Source organism: Pseudorasbora parva, chromosome 5 (genome assembly GCF_024679245.1).
Source record: "Pseudorasbora parva isolate DD20220531a chromosome 5, ASM2467924v1, whole genome shotgun sequence".
Lineage (NCBI taxonomy): Eukaryota > Metazoa > Chordata > Actinopteri > Cypriniformes > Gobionidae > Pseudorasbora > Pseudorasbora parva.
Window position 1 is genome coordinate 46306080 of NC_090176.1, and position 23478 is coordinate 46329557.

The 23478-nt window shown below is 40.3% G+C and overlaps 1 protein-coding gene across 5 annotated transcripts in view; it reads right to left on the reverse strand.

Annotated features, from left to right (window-relative positions):
• The window catches only part of tns1b (tensin 1b), a 288631-nt gene extending 266507 nt beyond the window's left edge, over positions 1-22124 (reverse strand). For 3 of the 5 annotated variants that reach the window (XM_067444489.1, XM_067444488.1, XM_067444483.1), the window contains exon 1: positions 21504-22124. In XM_067444489.1, coding sequence (XP_067300590.1) covers positions 21504-21608 — 105 coding nt within the window. In that variant the 5' untranslated portion in view covers positions 21609-22124. The remainder of the gene's footprint in view (positions 1-21503) is intronic. The other 2 variants (XM_067444490.1, XM_067444485.1) reach the window with 1 other exon arrangement.
• Positions 22125-23478: the final 1354 nt, after the last annotated feature.

Genomic DNA, 23478 nt, shown 5'->3' on the forward strand with positions numbered 1-23478 from the left:
GGATCTAATTTAATCAGACACTATCAGATGCCCATTATTATCTGCTTCTGAATTTGCAACAAGCAGAGACATTTTAAACACATTAATGTGTTGAGGATTTGCACTGGAATCTGCATTGGTTCAGCTGGAAACTTTTCAATCCTCATTCAACCTTTCATTCTGAAAGTAAACTTTTTTTTCCTTCATCCTCAAGTATAAAACTTTTTTTTTCACCATAACCACAGGTATTTCTTAGGGATTCTCACATGTGTGTGACAACTATATGTAAGGCTGGGATTGTTTAAGTGGAATTTCACTTAAAGATCCATGACCAGATACTTTAATTTCAAATTAAAATATTTATTTGAAAATGTTTGAAAAACAAATTCAAATTTGTCATGACATCCACTTTAAACTATGGCTACAACAACACGCAAAAAATAAACTAAGTAACTAAATGTAACTAAATGAACTAAAGTAACTAAATGAACTTAAATTTACTGGGTTGTTTCTACTAAAAATTAGTATTGTTAGCTTTACTTAAGTGTTTGTTTGGTCAGCTTAACATTGCTGAGTGAAACGAACAAGCTGGGCAGTGGATCTGTAGTTCCCAGCATGCTTTGCAAGGGACTGCATTAGGAGAGATAATTTAGGGATTGAAATGTTTTTATGTTTTTCAGTAAAGGGAAAAATGTTGTTAGTTTATATTCAGTTTCTGTAAGTGTGTGGTTACCATTATGCAGAAGAGTGATGGCTGTGTTTTAGGCTGTGGGCACTCATAGACACACATTTATTGGATGCAATTCCTGCCCTCTGAGAGATTATTTTTGCATTTTGTTTCTAAAAAATGCTTGTTGTTATTTAAAAGTTTTCCACCTTCACTTGTAGAACAAGCAGTTAATTTAATAAGGTAAATTAAAATGATAAATGTGTTCACCTAACATAATAAACTTATAAATTGAATACAACATTAAGTAAACTGCACATATAAATATTATAATATTATAACACATTATAATATTTATAATATAAATATTATAATATAAATATTATATTTTTGCTTAAAGAAATTGTCAGCTTTACTTGACTTTCTTTTGTTCATATAACTAAATGTGTAAAAAAAAAAAAAAAAAACATACTCAACATAGTTGCGTACTTGAAGCTGTTTTAAGTAAAAAATGTTTAGCGTACCGATTAGATTAAAATAACTAGCTCCCGGTGGTCAGCGGTATAGCAAGTAAAGGTGCTGGAAGTTGATTTTTACTCTTTCACCTTGAGTCAACATGCACACCACTGACCGCCAGAATATATATTATATTTATAGATATAAGATATAAAACTGTAATTTTTTGTAAAGGATCAACAACAAGTGGGACACAATCATGAAGTGGAATGAAATTTATTGGATATTTCAAACTTTTTTTAACAAATCAAAAACTGAAAAATTGGGCGTGCAAAATCATTCAGCCCCCTTAAGTTAATACTTTGTAGCGCCACCTTTTGCTGCGATTACAGCTGTAAGTCGCTTGGGGTGTGTCTCTATCAGTGTTGCACATCAAGAGACTGAAATTTTTGCCCATTCCTCCTTGCAGAACAGCTCGAGCTCGGTGAGGTTGGATGGAGATTGTTTGTGAACAGCAGGTTTCAGTTCTTTCCACAGATTCTCAAATGGATTCAGGTCTGGACTTTGACTTGGCCATTCTAACACCTGGATATGTTTATTTTTGAAACGTTCCATTGTAAATTTTGCTTTATGTTTTGGATCATTGTCTTGTTGGAAGACAAATCTCTGTCCCAGTCTCAGGTCTTTTGCAGACTCCATCAGGTTTTCTTCCAGAATGGTCCTGTATTTGGCTCCATCCATCTTCATATCAATTTTAACCATCTTCCCTGTCCCTGCTGAAGAAAAGCAGGCCCAAACCATGATGCTGCCGCCACCATGTTTGACAGTGGGGATGGTGTGTTCAGGGTGATGAGCTGTGTTGCTTTTACGCCAAACATAACGTTTTGCATTGTTGCCAAAAAGTTCAATTTTGGTTTCATCTGACCAGAGCACCTTCTTCCACATGTTTGGTGTGTCTCCCAGGTGGCTTGTGGCAAACTTTAAACAACACTTTTTATGGATATCTTTAAAGGGGGGGTGAAACACTCAGTTTCAGTCAGTGTCATGTCAATCTTGAGTACCTATAGAGTAGCATTGCATCCTGCATATCTCCGAAAAGTCTTTATTTTTTTAATAATTATATAAGAAAGATGCGCTGTTCCGAGTCTTTCCGAAAAAAGCCGAGCGGGTGGGGGCGTGTCGTGTGAGCGGAGCTAAATAATGACGTGTGCGCGCTGCTGCTATTGTGTTGTGTTGAGTGCGTCGTAAAGCTGTGTCATCAATAACAGTGGGAAAAAACTTTATTCAAAATAAAAATATGGCTTTTAATCAGATACAGCCATACATCTATGATCCGGAATCAGACGCAGAGGCTGCAGTTGAACAGGAGCAGCAGCAAAAACGACTAGAGCAGGACGTCTCTATGTGGTACAAGTTATACACTAACTATATAATATGCTTAGCGGCTTGTGTTATTTACATATTTATACTTGAATTATATCGTCGTATTTTTGTCTTTGAAGGTGTACATGTGAGAAGTGCAGTTGTGCACGTGTGTGTGTGTGTTTACGCGTGGTTTGTGTAGACAATTGTAACGTTATTAAGCGGACTGGTTTTGCACGGCAGGCTAGTGTTTACATAGAAAGACACGGAATAGTAGTGCATTTGAATGAAGAAGCGCGCTTATTTAGTTCAACATATTTCCCCACTCTTTGTGTATTGTTGTTTGGAGTGCTTTTACAATACACAAACATAAAGTTACACATATAGTGGCCAGCTAAACAAATGTACACGCACTACACATCGCATGCTCCATTGATCAATTAACTATACGTGATCATGTTTGGGCTACTTGATGAGCATAGGCAAAAACACAGACATTTGAAGCAGTCTAACTCACCGCCCGCGGTTCTAACGTTGGGACCTTTATCGTTGGGACTGCTCCATCATTCAGCATTAGGCGATTGGAAAATCCGGCGTCGAGCTGGGCCTTGTTTATGAAACAGTCGGCACCGAAATGCAGCGAACAGATATAAACATTCGCGCAACTCAGTTGCTGATCCGGAAAAGCAAATTCCATCCACTGTTGCCTTACCGCGGGGTTTTTGGGGAATCTGTGCAGGACTGTCTTGGTCTGGCAACCAAAAACGCACTTTTTGATGTCATTGTTAATTGTGCACATTACCTGTGCAGCGCAGCCTACGAGCCAGCGCTTTGATGGGCGTAGCCTGTTACTTTCGCTCTCTCCCTCTCTCTCTCTCACGCTCTTCCGGTAGAATTGTCCGTAAGGCCCATACAAGGAAATTCCGCCCCCATTAACGTCAAAGGGGATGCATGATCGCAAAAAACTTGCAGAAACTTATGACTAACCGGAAGTAGTATTTTTGACAAAGAAATACTCCCATCAAACGTCCACCTTAACTTTTGAAACTTTGTCCATGTTTAGTATGGGATTCCAAGTCTTTAACAGTGTAAAAAGATCAGTATGCATGAAACAGCATTTCACCCCCCCTTTAAGAAATGGCTTTCTTCTTGCCACTCTTCCATTAAGGACAGATTTGTGCAGTATACGACGTATACAATGATTGTTGTCCTATGGACAGAGTCTCCCACCTCAGCTGTAGATCTCTGCAGTTCATCCAGAGTGATCATGGGCCTCTTGGCTGCATCTTTGATCAGTCTTCTCCTTGTACGAGCTGAAAGTTAGAGGGATGGCCAGGTCTTGGTAGATTTGCAGTGGTCTGATACTCCTTCCATTTCAATATTATCGCTTGCACAGTGTTACTTGGGATGTTTAAAGCTTGGGAAATCTTTTTGTATCCAAATCCGGCTTTAAACTTCTCCACAACAGGATCTCAGACCTGCCTGGTGTGTTCCTTGTTCTTCATGATGCTCTCTGCACTTTAAACGGACCTCTGAGACTATCACAGTGCAGGTGCATTTATACAGAGACTTGGTTACACACAGGTGGATTCTATTTATCATCATTAGTCATTTAGGTCAACATTGGATCATTCAGAGATCCTCACTGAACGTCTGAAGAGACTTTGCTGCACTGAAAGTAACGGGACAGAATAATTCTGCACGCCCAATTTTTCAGTTTTTGATTTGTTAAAAAAGTTTGAAATATCCAATAAATTTCGTTCCACTTTATGATTGTGTCCCACTTGTTGTTGATTCTTCACAAAAAATTACAATTATATCTTTATGTTTGAAGCCTGAAATGTGGCAAAAGGTCGCAAAGTTCAAGGGGGCCGAATACTTTCGCAAGGCACTGTGTGTGTACGTACGTACGTACATGCATACATGCATACGTACATGCGTACATACATACATATTAACATACACACACCTTGAAAATACAAATGGCGCCCACTAAAGGCAACCTAAGATGCTATTTGATGAAGTTTGCGTCGATTGCTATTTTTATGAAGCCAATTCGAAACATCTATTGTATAAAGCATTATATGAATAAAGTTGACTTGACTTATAATGCTGTCTATGTCAGTAGATCACTAGGTTTCAGAGAGAGAGAGAGAGAGAGAGAGAGAGAGAGAGAGAGAGAGAGAGAGAGAGAGAGAGAGAGAGAGAGAGACAGTTTGACCTTTAAAAACTTAATCTTAACTTAAAATAAATATTAATGTGATAGGACAGATAACTTCAGGTAAGCAAGCATGCACAGACACAAAAAGTGATCAGAGAGGTCTGCCAGGGGTCAGGTATAGTTCCTGAAGCATTGATACTTTCATTAAAGCATGGAGGGAGTGGCGCAGAGGTCAGTGGTCCTCACAGGCTCTGCACAGAGAACACACTGTTTTCTGCTGGCCAGCAGGACACTGGAATGTTGGGAGGGATTGTGGGTAACTTTCACTGCGCCACATACCTTATTAGATAATTACAGAGCGGAGGCGGGAGGGGAAACCCTGCCGGCGGTCTGTCACAACGCAAATGGGGCGGCACTGTGTCCAACAGACCTGTGCTGTTGTCCCAACACACAGACATAGGAAGTGACACTTTATTCAATAGAGTGATTCAGAGAATGAGCTCGCTTCAAAATAGCATACTAACGTAAGACTCTTACCTTTTCTATTTGTACAGCAAAATAACATCAAGAAAACATTGTTCTATTCTATTCTATTCTATAAAATATAAATAATAATAGTGTTCATCTCAATGTCACTAAAAACAATGAAAAAAGCTGCATGCAAAAACAAACCTGAACAGATGTGCTCATATATGAAATGATATACACTATCAAAAATAAAAACAAAAAAATGTACTGGTAATTTTCTGCCAGAACATTATCCAGTAATTTTACGGACATTTCCGCTAACTCTTAAAACACAAACTAATGCAATGTGTAATTCAAAATACAGGTAAAACACCTGTAAAAAACCAACACGCAAAATTCCTTCATATTTATACAGTGCATTGTGCCCAATTTTACTTTTTTTACAGTATATAATATTGTGTTTAATATATCATACAGCCTATATTATTGTATTTTATTGTAATTTAAAATATAGTCTGCTAACAAAATTCATTTAAGGCAAGACTTACATTTTAAGTATTTATTTCTGTAGTTTTTGAATTGGTAAACTGTAGCTTGCATTGAGTAATTGGCAGCATTTTCTTCTATTCTTTTGTTGCAAAAATAAAAACCTTATGGGGTGCAATAAAATTGTAAATAATGTGTTTTTCACTAACAAAATAGGAATCAAGCTTAATCTGAATCTGATGAATGATTCACTGAATCAGTTATGGTTATCAACATTTGACACTGAACAACCACTGTATCATTACTTGATGGCTGTCTTGAAATGAAGCACACTGTGTATCTGACAATGTAATGCAACCAACTTTGTTCATGTTTAGAGTGCAATAATACATATTTTTTACATCTCTTTGACTCTATAAGGGGAGATATTTTTACACAAAATTTAAGAAAACAAAAGCAAAAACACTTTTTTTTATTTCAATGAAATGATAGTACTATTTTAGTTTAATACTCTTTTTGTATTTAATATTTTTATGGTAATAAATTATATTTATGCAGTAGTTACAGTCATGGACAGAACTATTGGCAATAATAATAATAATAATATGATACCCCTGGAAAATATGATCAAAGATGGCTGTAAAAATGTGTCTGCATTGTTTATCCTTTTGAGCCATCATTCAAAAAAATTACGAACACCTTATACTTTTACTTTATACTTTAAATAAAATAATGTGGGAAGTATAAAGTGTACACAGCACATCATTCACTAAGAAGTTACTAAAGCATTCGGAGCATAACCTATGGCTAGCAAAACACCTAAGGGTACATAGAGAGTTTCTGCCAGTCTCATGTTAATCTTGAGTATCTATAGAGTAGCATTGCATCCTTCGAATCTCTGAAAAAGTCTTTAGATTTATTAGATTTATAAAAGACAGATACACTGTACCGATTCTTTCTGAAAACAGCAGAGCTCGTGGAGGCGTGCAGTGGGCGAAGCTAAAGAGTCACGAAATGTGGGGACATCCCATAGGCGTAATGGTTTTTATACCGTACAAACCATATTTTCTATCCCCATACACCCCCCCTGCCCCTAAACCTACCCATCACATGAAACATTCTGCATTTTTACTCTCTCAAAAAAACTCATTCTGATGATTTATAAGCATTTTGAAAAACGGGGACATAATGTCCTCATATTTCAACCTCCCCTTGTCATACCCATATCATACCCATGTCATTATACATATTTGTGTCCTGATATGTCAGAAAAACAAACACACACACACACAATACATCATGCCTTTATCCTTTTGATTCACTATATACATTCATGGTGTTTACCATATATGCACTTACGAGCCATTTGCCAACAAAACAGATATTTGATGCAGTTTCACTCACCGCCTGCGGTTTCGAATCATGACCAGGAACAAACAAACACACTTGTAGAACTCTATTGCTGCTTCGGAAAATCAAACTGCATCCACTTTTTCCTTAACATTGAGTTATTTGGGAAGCTGAACAAGGTTATCTTTCCCTCTAAACCAGAAACTGTCACGTCACAGACAAGGGAAAAGGGTGCGAGGACTCAAGTGCAGAAAATGATATATTTATTTATAACAAAAATAAACATAAACATAAAACAAAACCCACGAGGGGGCAAAATACATAATCAAAAACCATGAACTGAAGACATACCACACAGGGAACCGGGAGACGATGATGAGACATATACCAACACAGACTGACAAACACAAGGAGCTTATAAGGGGAAGAAATCAAGAGGGAACAGGTGGGGCAAATTAACCAATAATCAGATAACAAGAAGGGCGGGGTTGACAGTAGACCGGAGACATGACAAAACCCACATGTGCACACAAGACAGGACAGGCATGTGACATTACCCCCTCCTTAAGGAGCGGCTACCAGACGCTCCACTAGGGACGGGAGGGACAGACCAGGGCGGGACGGGAGGGACAGACCAGGGCGGGACGGGAGGGACAGACCAGGGCGGGACGGGAGGGACGGACCAGGGGGGCACGGGAGGGACAGACCAGGGGGGCACGGGAGGGACAGACCAGGGGGGCACGGGAGGGACAGACCAGGGGGGCACGGGAGGGACAGACCAGGGGGGCACGGGAGGGACAGACCAGGGGGGCACGGGAGGGACAGACCAGGGGGGCACGGGAGGGACAGACCAGGGCGGGACAGGGGAAACAAACAAGGAAGGAACAGACAAGGGAGGGGTCAACAAGGGAAACATGGGGAAAACAAAAAGTTCAGGAGGCCATGGTGGCACACAAAGTTTGAATGGCCAGGACGGCCCGCTGAGGTCGGGAGGCCCACCGAGTTCAGGCGGCCCGCAGAGTTCAGGCGGCCAGGGCGGCGTGGTGAGAGCAGGACTCCTGGGTGGTGCGGTCAGTGCAGGGGGCGCCAGGGAGGTGCGGTGAGAGCAGGACGCCTCAGCGGCGCGGTGAGAGCAGGACGCCTCAGCGGCGCGGTGAGAGCAGGACGCCTCAGCGGCGCGGTGAGAGCAGGACGCCTCAGCGGCGCGGTGAGAGCAGGACGCCTCAGCGGCGCGGTGAGAGCAGGACGCCTCAGCGGCGCGGTGAGAGCAGGACGCCTCAGCGGCGCACGGAGAGCAGGACGCCTCAGCGGCGCACGGAGAGCAGGACGCCTCAGCGGCGCACGGAGAGCAGGACGCCTCAGCGGCGCACGGAGAGCAGGACGCCTCAGCGGCGCACGGAGAGCAGGACGCCTCAGCGGCGCACGGAGAGCAGGACGCCTCAGCGGCGCACGGAGAGCCTTGGGGAAACTTTTCTAGTCCAGCAGTATCCACCGGCACTGGGACCACCGGAACACGATCCACCGGCACTGGGACAACCTGAACCAAATCCACCGGCATTGGGATCACCGGAACACGATCCACCGGCACAGGGACCACCGGACCACGATCCGCCGGCACAGGGACCACCTGCACACGATCCGCCGGCACAGGGACCACCTGCACACGATCCGCCGGCACAGGGACCACCGGAACACGATCCGCCGGCATAGGGACCACCGGAACACGATCCACCGGCACAGGGACCACCGGCACACAATCCACCGGCACAGGGACCACCGGAACACGATCCACCGGAACTGGGACCACCGGAACACGATCCACCGGAACTGGGACCACCGGAGTGGTGGATGACACCCTGTGCTTCTCCCAAGCATGCAGGACTGCCACCACAAACCCTCCCATTACAGCCCTCCAGGCCATGTCTGGACTCGGGATTCCCGGACTCGGGACCCCCGGAACTGGCACCGAGGGAGAACTTCTCTGCTGAGTCCTCATTGTATGGTTGGATCCTTCTGTCACGTCACAGACAAGGGAAAAGGGTGCGAGGACTCAAGTGCAGAAAATGATATATTTATTTATAACAAAAATAAACATAAACATAAAACAAAACCCACGAGGGGGCAAAATACATAATCAAAAACCATGACCTGAAGACATACCACACAGGGAACCGGGAGACGATGACGAGACATATACAAGGATCCAACACAGACTGACAAACACAAGGAGCTTATAAGGGGAAGAAATCAAGAGGGAACAGGTGGGGCAAATTAACCAATAATCAGATAACAAGAAGGGCGGGGTTGACAGTAGACCGGAGACAAGAAAAAACCCACATGTGCACACAAGACAGGACAGGCATGTGACAGAAACACACAGCTTTAATGTAATTGTTGATTTCGTTGTGCACAAACAAAATGACAGCACAGACGACGGCTCCCGTAACCCATGTGTTACTCCATCATACTTCCAACTTATTTTATTTATTTATTTTTGGCTATGTTTAGCATGAGAATCGAACAGAATGCATGAAATAGCATAAGAAAAATGTGGCTTTTATAAATAAAGCGCACGCTATGTGCTTCTCATTAGTAACCGACACTAAATGTATTGAAATAAAAACTATTTTGAAATAATTGGTTGATTACGAGTTTAAAAGACAATGAAATTTGTGTTTTATCATAAATCTGATATTAATTATTTTAAATGACTCTATAACCCTTTGAGGGTTATATTTACTTTGAGTGATTCATTGTTAAAATGATTGTCCATGTCAATACTCCACAAAGCAATAAAAATCCTTCTTCCGCTGAAGCTTAACCTGCCATTGTGCTACACTTCTATTTCCTCTCAGTGTTAACAAGCGTGGCATGCTAGTCCACAAAGAAGACTCAAACCCAGGTGTTACACAACATGCGTTCTTCAGAACAACATTTCACAAACCCTGAGGGGGAGGGCTGAGAACAGGAGGACTTTCTTTCTATCGCTCACATCCTTTACAAAACCTACCATCAATGAATCTGCAAAAACAAGTCAATCCAACACAAAGGGCAATACAAAAGCTTCAAGCTTCAACCATGATAAAAATGGATTCTCAAATATAGATTTGCTTAAGATCACATTTAACAACATTATTAAATTAATGTTTTTTAAAAGCAGCTTTAAATTAGCATTAGATCAATTCACATTTTTGTAGTTTGCACTATGATCATGCTATCGTTTTTCAAAAATTGCACTCCGTTTTCAAAAGCTTGCATTTGCAGGCCCCCAAAATGCCCTTATTGTGAAAATTAATGGCCAGAAATCTGTTTTTAGTTGAAAACAGTGTTGTGTAAATGACCCCTAAATGTCAAAATAGAAGAGATAAGTATAAAACTCATTAACAATATGAGAGCACAACAAGATCTTGGGTAAATCCAAGATGTGTCTTTCATGCCAGAGTGTGTTAGTTACATCTTCCCAAACTTGTTACCAGTCCAATACTGATCTGACATTCTCATTAACATACTAAAAAAAAGTATGATTCCACACACACCAAAGTAAGCATTTATGCTAATGTCGGCAAGTAAATGTTTTGCCTATAAAAAGTTAAGACTAATTGAGAGTCTTCTCCAAAGTGAACTCAAAGCACTTTTGATACCACGATCATCATGGGCACATACTGCACATTATCAAGTGTTATCGTACAGCAGTACATTCTTCACAGGAGTGCTTCTGGGAGAAAGCCAATAACACATCATAATGAACATGACAAACACAACCAGGTCAATGACATGATGCTCGGAATCGAGATTAAGACTCATATTTCATAATTAAAGGAACTGTATGTAAGAAATGCGTGAGAAAAGAAGTGAGTGAGTGAGTGAGTGAGTGTTTTTAAAAAATCTTTAAGTGCATGATATTTGTAAATGTAATATATATATATATATATATATATATATATATATATATATATATATATATATATATATATATATATATATATAAAATACTACGATCAAAATGTGAACACAACAGAAAAGCTAGGAACAACTCTCTATCCTTCTTGCAAACGGCAGCATCTTTAGCTGGTTTTTGATTAGGCAGCCTGTGTAGGAGCAGGACTGCAACTCAAAACTTGAGACCCAGAACTCAATCAGATGCTGAGATCAATCGCAAAGCCAATTTATAAGTCAGTACACTAAAGCCTAGTTCAGACTGCACGATTTCCAAACTCATCGGATCACTGCTCTTTTCACACTGCATGACTATCTGGAGTATCATTCAGTCACTGATGTGTTCACACTGACCGATGGTTTGACGACAGAGTTCACACTGCATGACTGAACAAGAGGAAGAATCGCCGACAACTCTCTCTCTCCGGTGCGCAAACTACGTCTCCCAACTACACGTTAGATGTGACAAGTAAACAACGCGAGATCACGTGCGTCAGACCGGAGTTCTCGCGCGAGACTTTGAATTGTTATTAAAAATGATAAACTGCACAAAGTTTGCTTGAAATTGTATGTGTGCTGATTTGTGGAGAAAAAGAAACAAGATTATGGCGGAAGAAATTGTTGGAGAGACAGAGGGAGCCAGGATGTTCTGCAAAGACAGTTTGAGGTAAATCAATAATTTTGTAATGTGCTGCTGCTGCGGCTGGACGTGCAAATGTTTGGCCTTTGTTTCTGTTTGATAGAATTGTAAATATATCTATTAAAATACTGATATTCTGCTCTATAACTCCTCCCTAAACCTCCCGCTGCCCTGTATCTCACTCTTTCATTGGCTGTCGGTCATCACCGAAGTAATTTTCAGTCAGAACGCAGTTCACACAGCAGGAGTTTGAATCGACGATTGGCATATTTAGCATGCCAAATATTTTGCGGGCGTCGGCGATTCTCTCTGATCGCGTCTTTGATCATTCACACTGCGTGATTGTCACTCACGTGCACGAGCACTGGTTTGCCGATGATCTCAGGCATTTGTCAGCGATTTCGCAAAACCTGTCTGTGACTCAAAATCGGGGCAAAAATCGTGCAGTGTGAACTAGGCTTAAGAGTTCCAAGACTGCCCACTTTCTCCCCTAGACTACAAATCTATTACAATCCCCTAGATTTGCCTCAGCTGCCAAAAATAATACAGCGCACACCCAGAGAGAGCGCTCTGACAGGTAGCCTTTGATCTGCTAAATCCGCGTGTAGCTAGAGGTTAAGGGTCTAAAAATAAGGCAAGGCATTCATCTGGAGAAACAAGCATGACCTTGAACACAAAGTTAGAGATGAGAGCCAGGGGGAAAAAAAGAAGGACGAAGCAAGACTGAAGATGACTTTTGACCCGGCACATGTTCCTACACCTGACTGGCCATGTTTTTCACTCAAGAACCTTTTGTGTCCTGCACAATCGCTCTGCGATAGCACAAAAGCCCAGGCAGCCGCGTGGAATGGCTGAATGGCGTTGTTGGGGAGAGAAGCTCGGCCCTTTTGAAGTTCTCTGCCGCAGTCGGACAGGAATACTGCAAGCGAGTGCTGAGATAAGACCAAAACATTGAGCTGAATCCCTGACAGGAGGGAATGCGTTTCAGCTGGACGCTGACAGATCATCAAGAATATCCCAGTGGGACAGGAACGGGGTATAAAAACAGCAAACACTTGCCAATGGTCATCTGAAATCTGAAAGCAAGCCCGTTTCAAAAAGAGGCATGAAAATTGTGTCATTATTTACTCACCCTCATGTCGTTCTAATCCTGAAGAATCTTCACGCAGTTCTTTTCCATACAGTCAGACAGACCAAAAATTCTCACACAAAACCCCTGTATGACTTCAGAAGACTAAAAAGACTATTAGACGAAAATTGTATAGGCCCTGTTTACAACTGGTATTAAAGGGGTGATGAGTTGAGAAATCAACTTTCCCTTGAGCCTTTGATATATAAACGTCCATCTTGATTAAAAATGTCCTGTCAATTTTTAGAGCAGAAAATGTCCTTGTTAGTCAAAGAACAGCTTTTATTGGCACCAGGCCCAGCAAACGAGAGATCTCAGAATTTGATAACAATTGACGTCATAGAATGCAGAAACACCGCCTCAACAGATAAATATGTACGCCTGATTCTGTAGCCCTGCCCACTAACTCGTGGAGCTAAACGAATCGCACTACCAAGCAATAAACATGCTGAAAATAGTAAGGCTGTGCTTGGTTGCGGAAGAACACAGTCCCTACATAAGCTTCCTTCGGATCCTAATATTAGGAATATTAATGAAGTTCCAGCTCATGTGCGCAAGACATTCCATGTTTGTTTGCTTCATTTCACTGCAGAATTGTTTGTAATCGTTTGTTTTTCAACATTAATATGAGTTCCCCTAGCCTGAATATTGTCCCCAAGTCTCTAGAAATTTTGATCAGTATAAAACGAGTTCAGGCTGTCTTTCCCTGCCTTTGAGAAACAGAGTTCAGACGAGCCGATCTTGAATTCTCCTGTTATGACGTCATACCAGGAAAGGTTACCGCCCCTTCCTCTGCTTTACCCGCCCAGAGAATTAGTAGATAAAGGAGTCCGTTTATCAGCGGATGTCAGCAGCACAGGCTTTTCGATATGGATTCGACAGCACCGCCACAAACAGTGAGTAACAGTGTTCATTAATGCCTGATCTGGGATCAGTGAGTTCTGATGTGTAGCTAATCATTCAAGTTCACACAGAATTTCTTTCTAAATCGTTTAAAACTGTCAGTCCCGCCGCTGGCCGTCTTGATGCATCAGTGAATCAAGCCAGTGACTAAAACCATCAACTTCACATCATTTCTGTTAACAGCATGAAACAAATCTGTTATTTAAATTATGAAAACTACAGAGAGCGATCAAAGAACACTCTTTATAATGTTCGGATTGGTCAATCACCCGTTTGAATGACGCTGCTCATTATGCTCAACAGTAGAGGTCGACCAATTCATTGGATTTGCCGATTAATCGGCACCTTTAGCTGATTGGTGGAACAATCGGTTATCGTCAAAAATCAATACCGATAGTTTTTCCGGTTTGCGTCCATTGCCGGAGCGGCTGAGAAGGATGCTGTCTTTACACAGTAGCCTACGAGAGCTCTGAGAAGGGTCTGCTGATATTATATAGCGCGAGAGCGGCCTCTAGAGGCCAAATAAAAAACTATCACTATTTACATTAACACGTGAGGACCCGTGAGCGCACTTCACAGCACACACTGCACAGAGCGCGCAGACACATCCGACACGCGTTTAAAACACCGAAAGGAAAACGGTATGAATACAGAACACTTCAGTACATGTTGCCAAATCATTATAAAGTATTTTTTTTGATGGGTGACTAGATGCTTTAGCAGTGAAAGAACAGCAGTATGTATGTACTTTGTCGTCGAGGCTGATAGGACGCTAACATTAGCAGTAACATTTACCTCAAGTAGTTAAAGCGATGTAACAACTTAAACTAGGTGATGTAAGAAACCAAACTGTATGGTCATGCATCCAACAGAAATATAAACACATCAGAAATGCATTCGATTTCAATACATATTTTGTTATTTTGATCAGAAAACCGTCAAGTGCTCTAAAAAAGCAAACTGTTTGGATTTATATGAAATAACACTTAATATAATACAGTAATACATTATATCCAATATTCCATTTGTAACATTAAGTAAGGTTAATAAATGCTGTTGAAGTATTATTCATTGTAAGTATTTTTTTTCCCCTTTTTTATGCACTATGAACTAACATGAATGATTAAGATACAATTGTATTGCTCAACTATTATTATATGGTGTAAAATCTATGTGTAAAATATTGCATATATATTGCATATTCATGTAAGCTAGCTAAAAAAGCTAATAAATCCTTGTTAACAAATGGGACTTGCAGTCTGTTACCTGACATTCACTTACATGTTTCTAGGTTATAGCTAAAGAAACTTAGCTATAACCTAGAAACATGTAGCTAAAGAAACATGTAAGTGAACACCTAGAAACATGTAGCTTCTTTATAGCTAAAGAAACTTTCTAATTTAGAATTGCATATGTAAATATGATTAATTTGTTATTATTATTATTACTATTTTTATTTTTATTTTAATCTAGTAGCTTTTTAAAAACTATCGGTCAATTAATCGGTTATCGGCAAGCGTGGTCCAACCTAGCTATCGGTAAAATCCAGTATCGCTCGACCTCTACTCAACAGAAGCTCTTACTGTATTCATGTTGATGTCGTGTTTGTTGTTAGCTGTGGTGAAAGCATTTTGTGAGAGAAATAACATTGCAGTTCACTCGTGTTTATTCAGAGCTCTCAGATACAAACAAAATAAACTTGTGCTCTCAAAAACTCGGTGCAATAACACTTCCTCAGCAATCTGTCCCCAGCTCCGTTTCTCTCTGTCTCTCTCTCGACTGGCAGCGCTGCAGCTGCTCCAGCTCGAGCCTGACTAAACCATGCCCCCTCCGCACGTTATCTAATTTTAAATGCAAAGATGTCAGCCAATCACAACAGTGGGTGTTTTCACTGAAGACTCACAGCAGACACGCCCCTTGAAACAGAGCATTCTATACAGAGGGCTAATCTCAGTACAGAAAAAATGCCTTTTATTTCTAAATTATGACATTTTTTGATGTAAAAACCATACTATCAATATAAGTACAGCCCAGGAAACATTATAAAATAATAAAACAACCCATGCCATGGGACCTTTAATATGCAATACATTTCTAAAAGAAAATACCCAAGCACGCTGTCACAGGCTGGAGAATCCTTTATTTGTTGGTTCATTTAAATTCGGGATCAGACTTTGACATGTATGGGCCAGGGTTCGCAAAACCCAACTTCCCGGGGCTAGGAGTTTTCCAGACAGGCTATCAAAACAGAAATACTGTCGACAGGCGATTCTTAAATAGTGAAATAACATTCCTTTCTTGATCTGCGCTGTTCACTCTCTTGACTTGATATTTGAAGGGTGCGTGCGCGTAGGTTCACGCTTATATTCACCAATCGGACGGGCCAAGTAATAAAAAAATTATATTCCAATCAATTGCAGGTGGATGAGAGATAATTCAAAACCAGGGTAGAAAATAGCCTATTACTTATTCATTATGTTTTGTAAAAACCATGCAAACGTCATAAGTTGACCTCAGACAACAGTATAAAAAACTTAAAAAGCCAGTTCATGACACCTTTAAGATATGTTTTGGTTGATTCAAGTGGAAAAGTGAGACATATTCCACTTTACATATCCATCCAAATACAATCCATTTACAGTTTTAATCCATCTTTTCTGTTCTTTTTTGACCACTTCTTCCCTGATTTCTTCAAGGGGTGGGGTTATGTTTGGATAAACGGATGGGCATTTTCAGAACTTTTGATCCAACGGCCGAAGTAAGTTTATGCAACTTACATATGAATGCACCGAAAAACGTAATTTGTGAGGGTGAGTAATTAATGAAATAAAGCGATATAGTACGAAGATAGTGGCAGAAAATATTTCAAGTGTGCTTGGAAGTAGATGCTATGACTGAAGAGTAAGCATCTTTCCATAACCCCAAATCAGCCCTAGGATTTATAAACAGTCAAATCACGACCACAGTTTATAAAAATCCCACATTTTTGTCCTGACAAGTTTGAAAGAGGAAGTTTGGGGCGTGCCTTGCTGCATCCCATTAAGGGAACAGTGTTCTATTACGCCGTCTAAACTAGGTTTAGTTAGCGCCCAAGCTGTGCTCTTACAAGTGGTCTGATAAACAAGTACCCATAGTTTCTCAATATAGATCTACCTGGTGCAGGTATACTGTAGTCAGTCACTCCCATCCAAATCTCTGGAATTTCCACCTCTCTTCTCCTGACGGCCTTCCCAACCCCTCTCTAATCCCACCACAGACCTGTCTATGTGATTTATTCCCACTGGAGGGATGAAAGGAAGCTTAAGAGTGTGCTCGGAAGATTTGGGCTCTGCTGGTTATTTAGCAACAGATGAGAGAACGCAGTGAGCTGTGATCTTCATCAACCAGTCAATCAAATCTCAATCTCGATTTCTTGCAGTGTGATTTTTCCTTCATATCAACAGTAATGCGGCTTATAAAATGCTGTGAACATTGCGATGTTATCTGAAGTCTTCCTTGGAATTCATAATCATGACATGGCGTGCGTTCAAGTGATTTTGATTGAAACAAACGGATGCATTGGGCAATTTCATCTTTCTTTTTTGTTTTTTCATCAGCAAAGCGAGCAAATTATGTAATCGTGATAGAAATTTGTTTTCAATTATTCTGAATACGAGCCAGTCTGCCAATAAAGCTGCATATCTAGCAAACATGATGATCACCTTTCTTCATCAACAGAACAAATTGTAACACAATCTCAAGCAAATTCATAACTATTTTAAGGATTGGCTAATTCATATGACTTTGTATATTTTATTCATATGTTCTGCTTATGCCCTAGTGAGGGTTATGTGTAAGGTTGGGGTTAGGGGTGGACATTAAGGTTTACATTTTCACACAATGCATTATACCAATTCATACAAAAATTATAAAATACGTATTCCGCCAAGTTCCCCTACATCTCTGAGCTATTCTTCTCATTCAAAACATGCACATATTTAATAATTTGCTTGTTTTGCACATCCTCTTGCAATCCAATGCATTAAGCATGTCAGGCCTATATTTTTGTTCTTTTAATGAACCTTATTACACACTGCTCAGCATTTTAAACACAACACGTTTCTACAACACACTGATTTCCCCCAGGGAATCAAGTTCCATCTTATCCAAATGTTAATGGAAAAAATACGGACTAAGACATGCTCGAGTATAATTAAAATATGGAATGTTATTGCATTAAACCTGCAGTAGAGATCTCTATTCTCCCTAACAAAGAAAATTAATAAATTAAACGATCATTGCATCAAAGTAAAGATATCAACTATATAACTAAGTATAGAAAATAGTTTATTCAGCTTGACCAATGTGTTGTGACTGGTCAACTGCTTCAAGCTTGATTCGGAAATGTCTTGGCCCTTACCATAGACAAGTTTTAACCAAGCGGCAACCTCCCACAGTCTTCCTTGAAGCCAACACTTAAAGGTGCACTATGTAGTATTTTTGCAGTAAAATATCCAAAAAACACTAGGCCAGTGTTATATATTTTGTTCAGTTGAGTTCTTACAATATCCCAAATGTTTCCAACTATTTGTAAATTGTGAGAAAATTGCTATATTTTAACTAAGGACAGGGGCGTTTCAGCATAGCGTTTGAGGAAGTCACCTGTCGATCGCATCATATCTGCGCTACCCTCGGTTTCGGGTTTTTATTTGGCAGGAGTGCTTTACTCTTAGCAGTGTGAACAAATGAACGCATGGAGTAATGTCATAACATCATTTTTAACACACTTAAATGTATCTAATATGATAAACAGAGCTGAATTACCTCATAATCATAACCGGAAGAGCGGATCAGCGCGGGCGCCCGGTGAATGTCCCCCGTCCCGTCATAATAAAAGTCCCGGTGTTCGTGAGCCGTGTGTTTGTGTAACAGTCGCTCCAGTTGCCGTGCTCAGCTCCACAACACTCGGTCCTGCTCTGCTTCACACTACAGTAACGTTAATAACCGCATCCATGAACGGGATTTCTGCCAGTGTCCTATTTTCCACCGGCTGTGAGGTGAAGACCACATGTCCCAAGATGCTGCGCTCAAACTTGGCATCATCAAACTACACAATTTGTTTTGAATAGGCGCCCTCCAGTGATGGAAAGTTGCATAGTGCACCTTTAGGTGACTTAAACTGCCTTAAACTTAATTGACTGGCCGCTAGAGAGAGGCTCCCAAAAAGGAAGCAGAATCTCATTGAGCTCCATATTAAAATGCCCAACTTTACATTAGAAAAATACATGTTTACAGCCTGGTACAAAAAGTGGTTTTGGTCTATATGGCTAACTCGTTGCCATTTTTCAGTTATCCGGGAGTGACACGCAGCCAAGATAGCAATGGCCGACTTTAGGCATCAAAAATGCTCTTCAGAAACCTACAAGTCATGGACACTACATCGATATATATTTTTTTTACAGTCTATGGTTTTATCACACTACTAGTAGCCTAGAAATCTTGACGCACCCTAGCGGCAGCAAAATCGAATCTGCCGCGAGTGTCGTCTAGCAACTCTCAATACACGTCTGAGCTGTAAAAACCAAACACTGGTCAGGCCAATCACATCGTGTATAGAGTCGGTCGGGGGGGGCTTTACATAATGACGGCAGAGTTGCACTTGCGTGCTACTAGTAAAAACAGAAACTGGCGAACGGCGGTCTTTCGAATCAGCTTTGACCGCAACTCTGGAAGACTTGGAGTTAAGCTTTTCCCTGAGAAAAGAATAAAGAACGGCACTGAAGTCATTCTTAAGAAGGGAAGATGTGTTTGGAGGTTTGCTGAACGGATACGGTGAAAGTTTAATCTATCAGCTAGCTGTTTCACCTTCCTTGGTTGGTTGTAGCGCTATCCAATTGCGTGCAGAGGGAGTTTGAAAGACAACCGTTTATCCCGCCCCCACGGATTGAGCCCTGGCAATGGTGAGTTTCCAGACCAAACATCTTGATGTGGGTCTGGCTTGTCAGGCTACACTACTAGTGCAACTCAACCAGACCCCTGCCCCTTTATTTCGCATATGCCTTAATTATTCAAACTATTTAAATTATTTAAAAATTATGAACTATTTGAAGAACATTGTGATATTATGTCTTGGAAGAAAAGACTACAATCAAGGTGTTTCAGGGAGTTCAGAAACAGCGCGTACTGATATAACTCCCTTTGGAGCGACTGTGCTTTGTAACTTTGCAGAGCTTTTTCATAACCACACTAAAGAAAATCCTAAAGTAGATCCTATTGGTCTTATTTGAATCGTGTGTCCTATCAAATTGCTGTAACCACGATTTCATAAAAAGCATTAAGTCAGCTTTACAAAGACATGCAAAATATCAGGGTGGCCCAGGTTTGTGGAACCCCATGTCAGAGTGTTACCAAAACTGAAACATGACTATCGGGATATAAGAGCAACATTCCTTCCCGAGCACTGGTCCCTTTCTGAGAGCAAAGCAACAATGTGGGGCTTGTTGCTCCAGCCCTTCTGCCCTAAGTAACGCCCCGACTGACCTTCTAAATCTGACCCCACCACCCAAAGCAGACCACCCCATCAGAAGAGTCCCATGTAAGACGTCTTTGAGAGGTGCACATGACTTTTCCCTGAAATAAAGCATGCAATTAAACAGAGCTGACTGAGTTTGCATGCACAAGAATATTCCATTATTAATCAGAATTCGGCCTCTTTTGATTATGTAAGCATCGTCTAAATGCCTGAACCAATAGCTTGTAAACATTTCAGAACAATCTGAACATTGAAGATGATGTAAACATGGTCAGTATGTGAAATGACAACACAAAAGCAAAAGACCTATAAATAGATCATATGTGCAAAAATGCATGAATTTACAATCTGGTTTCCATCCGTAATTAAACTGTGCAATGATGCAACTCATTCATTGATCCAAATGTGAACAGAACACTATTGTCTAAGCTTAGTCTTGGGTTTGCCCTGATTTCTCACTGTCTGGTCATGTAGGAGACTGTGTTTACCCTGTGAGGTCTGAACAGGAGAGTCTGGGTTTGTTTTTCATACATTACTGTATAGGTGGGGTTGTTGATACAAATCTAAAATCTGTCAACACATTAAGCACTTTAGCAGTCAAAGGTTTACACACATGACTGAATTCATTTTTCTCATGATCTTGTAATCTTTAAAGGCGTACACATAAATATTTTAAATTAGTTTTGTACACAAATATATTGTGCATTTCCCAAAAGGGCCAGATATTGAAAAGTAGTCAACAAAAAAGACAGAATGCATAGTGGTGACCAATTAATTCATTAATTAAGGGACAATATTTGCCTGCCAGACTTGATTCTGGGGCATTTTATCATATTATAAAAAATGTATGTGTGTGTGTGTGTGTGTGTGTGTGTGTGTGTGTGTGTATGTATGTATGTATATTATATATATATATATATATATATATATATATATATATATATATATATATATATATATATATATATATATATATATAAATAAACACACAATTAAATAATACTGATAAAGTAAAACCAGGATCAAATATTTAATGTAACATGTTAAACATGCAATTCAACAAATGAATAATCTAAGGATGCAATTTCTGAACTTTTTCAACATAAGGTTGACTGAGACAATACCCAGAGATGTGTACATAGGCTATTTCTAAAATATTAGATAGTTTTTACATGTTTGCCCACTATAAGTAGTGTCCAAACTTTTGACTGGTAGCCTAGTGCATGTGCCATTATTTAACGACAAATAAATAGTAAATAAAAAAAACGCATAAATACAAATGTAAACAAAACACCTGCCTGACAAATATTAATATTTCTGAGAAAAAAACTGTTCAATAAAAGCAATAATTTCTCAAACAACGTAAAGATATCAAGTCACTGTCAAGTTCACAGCACAACGCCAAGAACCTTCGATGGACTAGAATCTTCCAGCGTGAACCCACGCGCGTCTTACCTTGGATAACAGCCTCTTTTCCTCTTTCTTTTTCTCCACATGCTGATCCAAAGGCATCTGCAGAAAATCGTCTTCACAGCAGATGAAGCTCACGGTGCATCCCATCCAGACAGGTTCAGGTGAGCGTCCTTACGACCCATTCAACGCGAGCGTCCTCGTGACTAATCCTCCTGAAGGTCAGTACGGCAGGTACGAGCCCTGATCAAACCTTCACGCGCATTTCGGCAACAGGCGTTATTCCTTTAGCGTCGGCGTCTCCGCGTATGTTCCCTTTGCCTAAAAAAACTCCCTTGCAGAATGAAGCCGTGAGGCAATAGGAAGAAGGAGAATTGGGGTGTGAGGAGGAAAAGTTTGAAAACTAGGATGTGTAACTCCGCGCCGCGCGCACACACCCCCAGAGCTGCAGGAAACTCAACTGACGTTCAATGTAAACACAGGCTCTTGTCATTGCGTAGCGCAAACAACTGCGCAGGTACACTATCTATCTATCGTGACTACACTGTAAGGTGTATGTCTATCTAAAAGTTATACCGTTCAAATTTCAAGCTTTTCGAACTATTTTCAGCCAGTGCTTTGTCAAGGCCACCTGGTAGTCTGTTTTTATGACTTTCCTTTTCTAGTTGTCAATAGAGTTGTAAGCGGCGATATCAAAGCAATATCATCACCACGTGTTTAATCAGTACACGCAATGACTGATCCGTCACTGATCCCGCCATTGTTTCCATTTAGCCTACTACCCCAAAATTAAAGGTGCAGAGGCTAGAATATTTTGGCTCGGAATTTTCAATGTGCATTCCAATTTAATGTGCCATTTGTGATGGGGTTATGTGTCGCTCACACCCTGTGATGTCAGCAAGAATGTCTGGAACAAATGGCAAACAGCTATTTATAAAAACACACTATGAAATGTATTTAAGATCATGTTAGAAATGAATTAGTTAGGCCAGTACAAATTTTTTTTTTTACTACAGTAAGTGTACAATAATGATTTATAGCCTATATAATTTTTAAATCTGTCTTTCCGTAATTTGTTCATGTTTTTAGATTTTAAAAACAAAATGAAAAAAACAATGGGTCTTATTCACTAAGTGTATGGAGTATTGCTTATTTTACAGAAAGGAGAAAATCTCTTACAAAAAATAAATAAATATTGACAACAAATAAATTTGATCTTACAGGGCAACTATTATGCCCATTTTTACAAGATGCAATATACGTCTCAGGTGTCCCCAGTGTGTCTGTTTAGATCAAAATTCCTAACAGATAATTTAATACACCATTTTGGAAATGGCAATTTTTGAGTTTGAGACAAATTAGCTGTTGTGTGTCTCCTTTAAATGCAAATTAGCTGCTGCTCCCCACCCCAGAGGGCGGAGTATTCACACACACAAACACACTAATGAAAACTGAAATGTGGGCTGCATCCAAAACCTGGAAAATGCTGCCTCCGGAGGATACATTTTAAGGTAGGAAGGCATCAAGGCATGTCCGAATCCAATATTAGCTTAATTTCCTGCCTCCTGAGAGACCTTAAAGGGGGGGTGAAACACTCAGTTTCAGTCAATCTCATGTCAATCTTGAGTACCTATACAGTAGTATTGCATCCTTCATATCTCCGAAAAGTCTTAAGCTTTATTATATTTATAAAAGAAATATAGGCTGTACCGAGTCTTTCCGGAAAAAAACGAGCGCCTGGAGGCGTATCGTGTGGGCGGAGCTAAAGAATGACGAGCATACCCAAAGCGGTGACGTCCTCAAGCATGGAGAAACCCAATTATGCTATCAATCGGATTCAGCTAATACGTGATCCAGAATCAGGCTGAAATAAATTGAACAGGAGAAACAGCAACAGCAGGACATCCGTCTCTGTGGTATGTACTGTATTTAGTGACCTGTCAACATTTGTGTGTCTTTACTCGCAGTTTATGAGGACATGATTCGGTTTATGGACCAGAGATCCACTTTTGCGACGCGA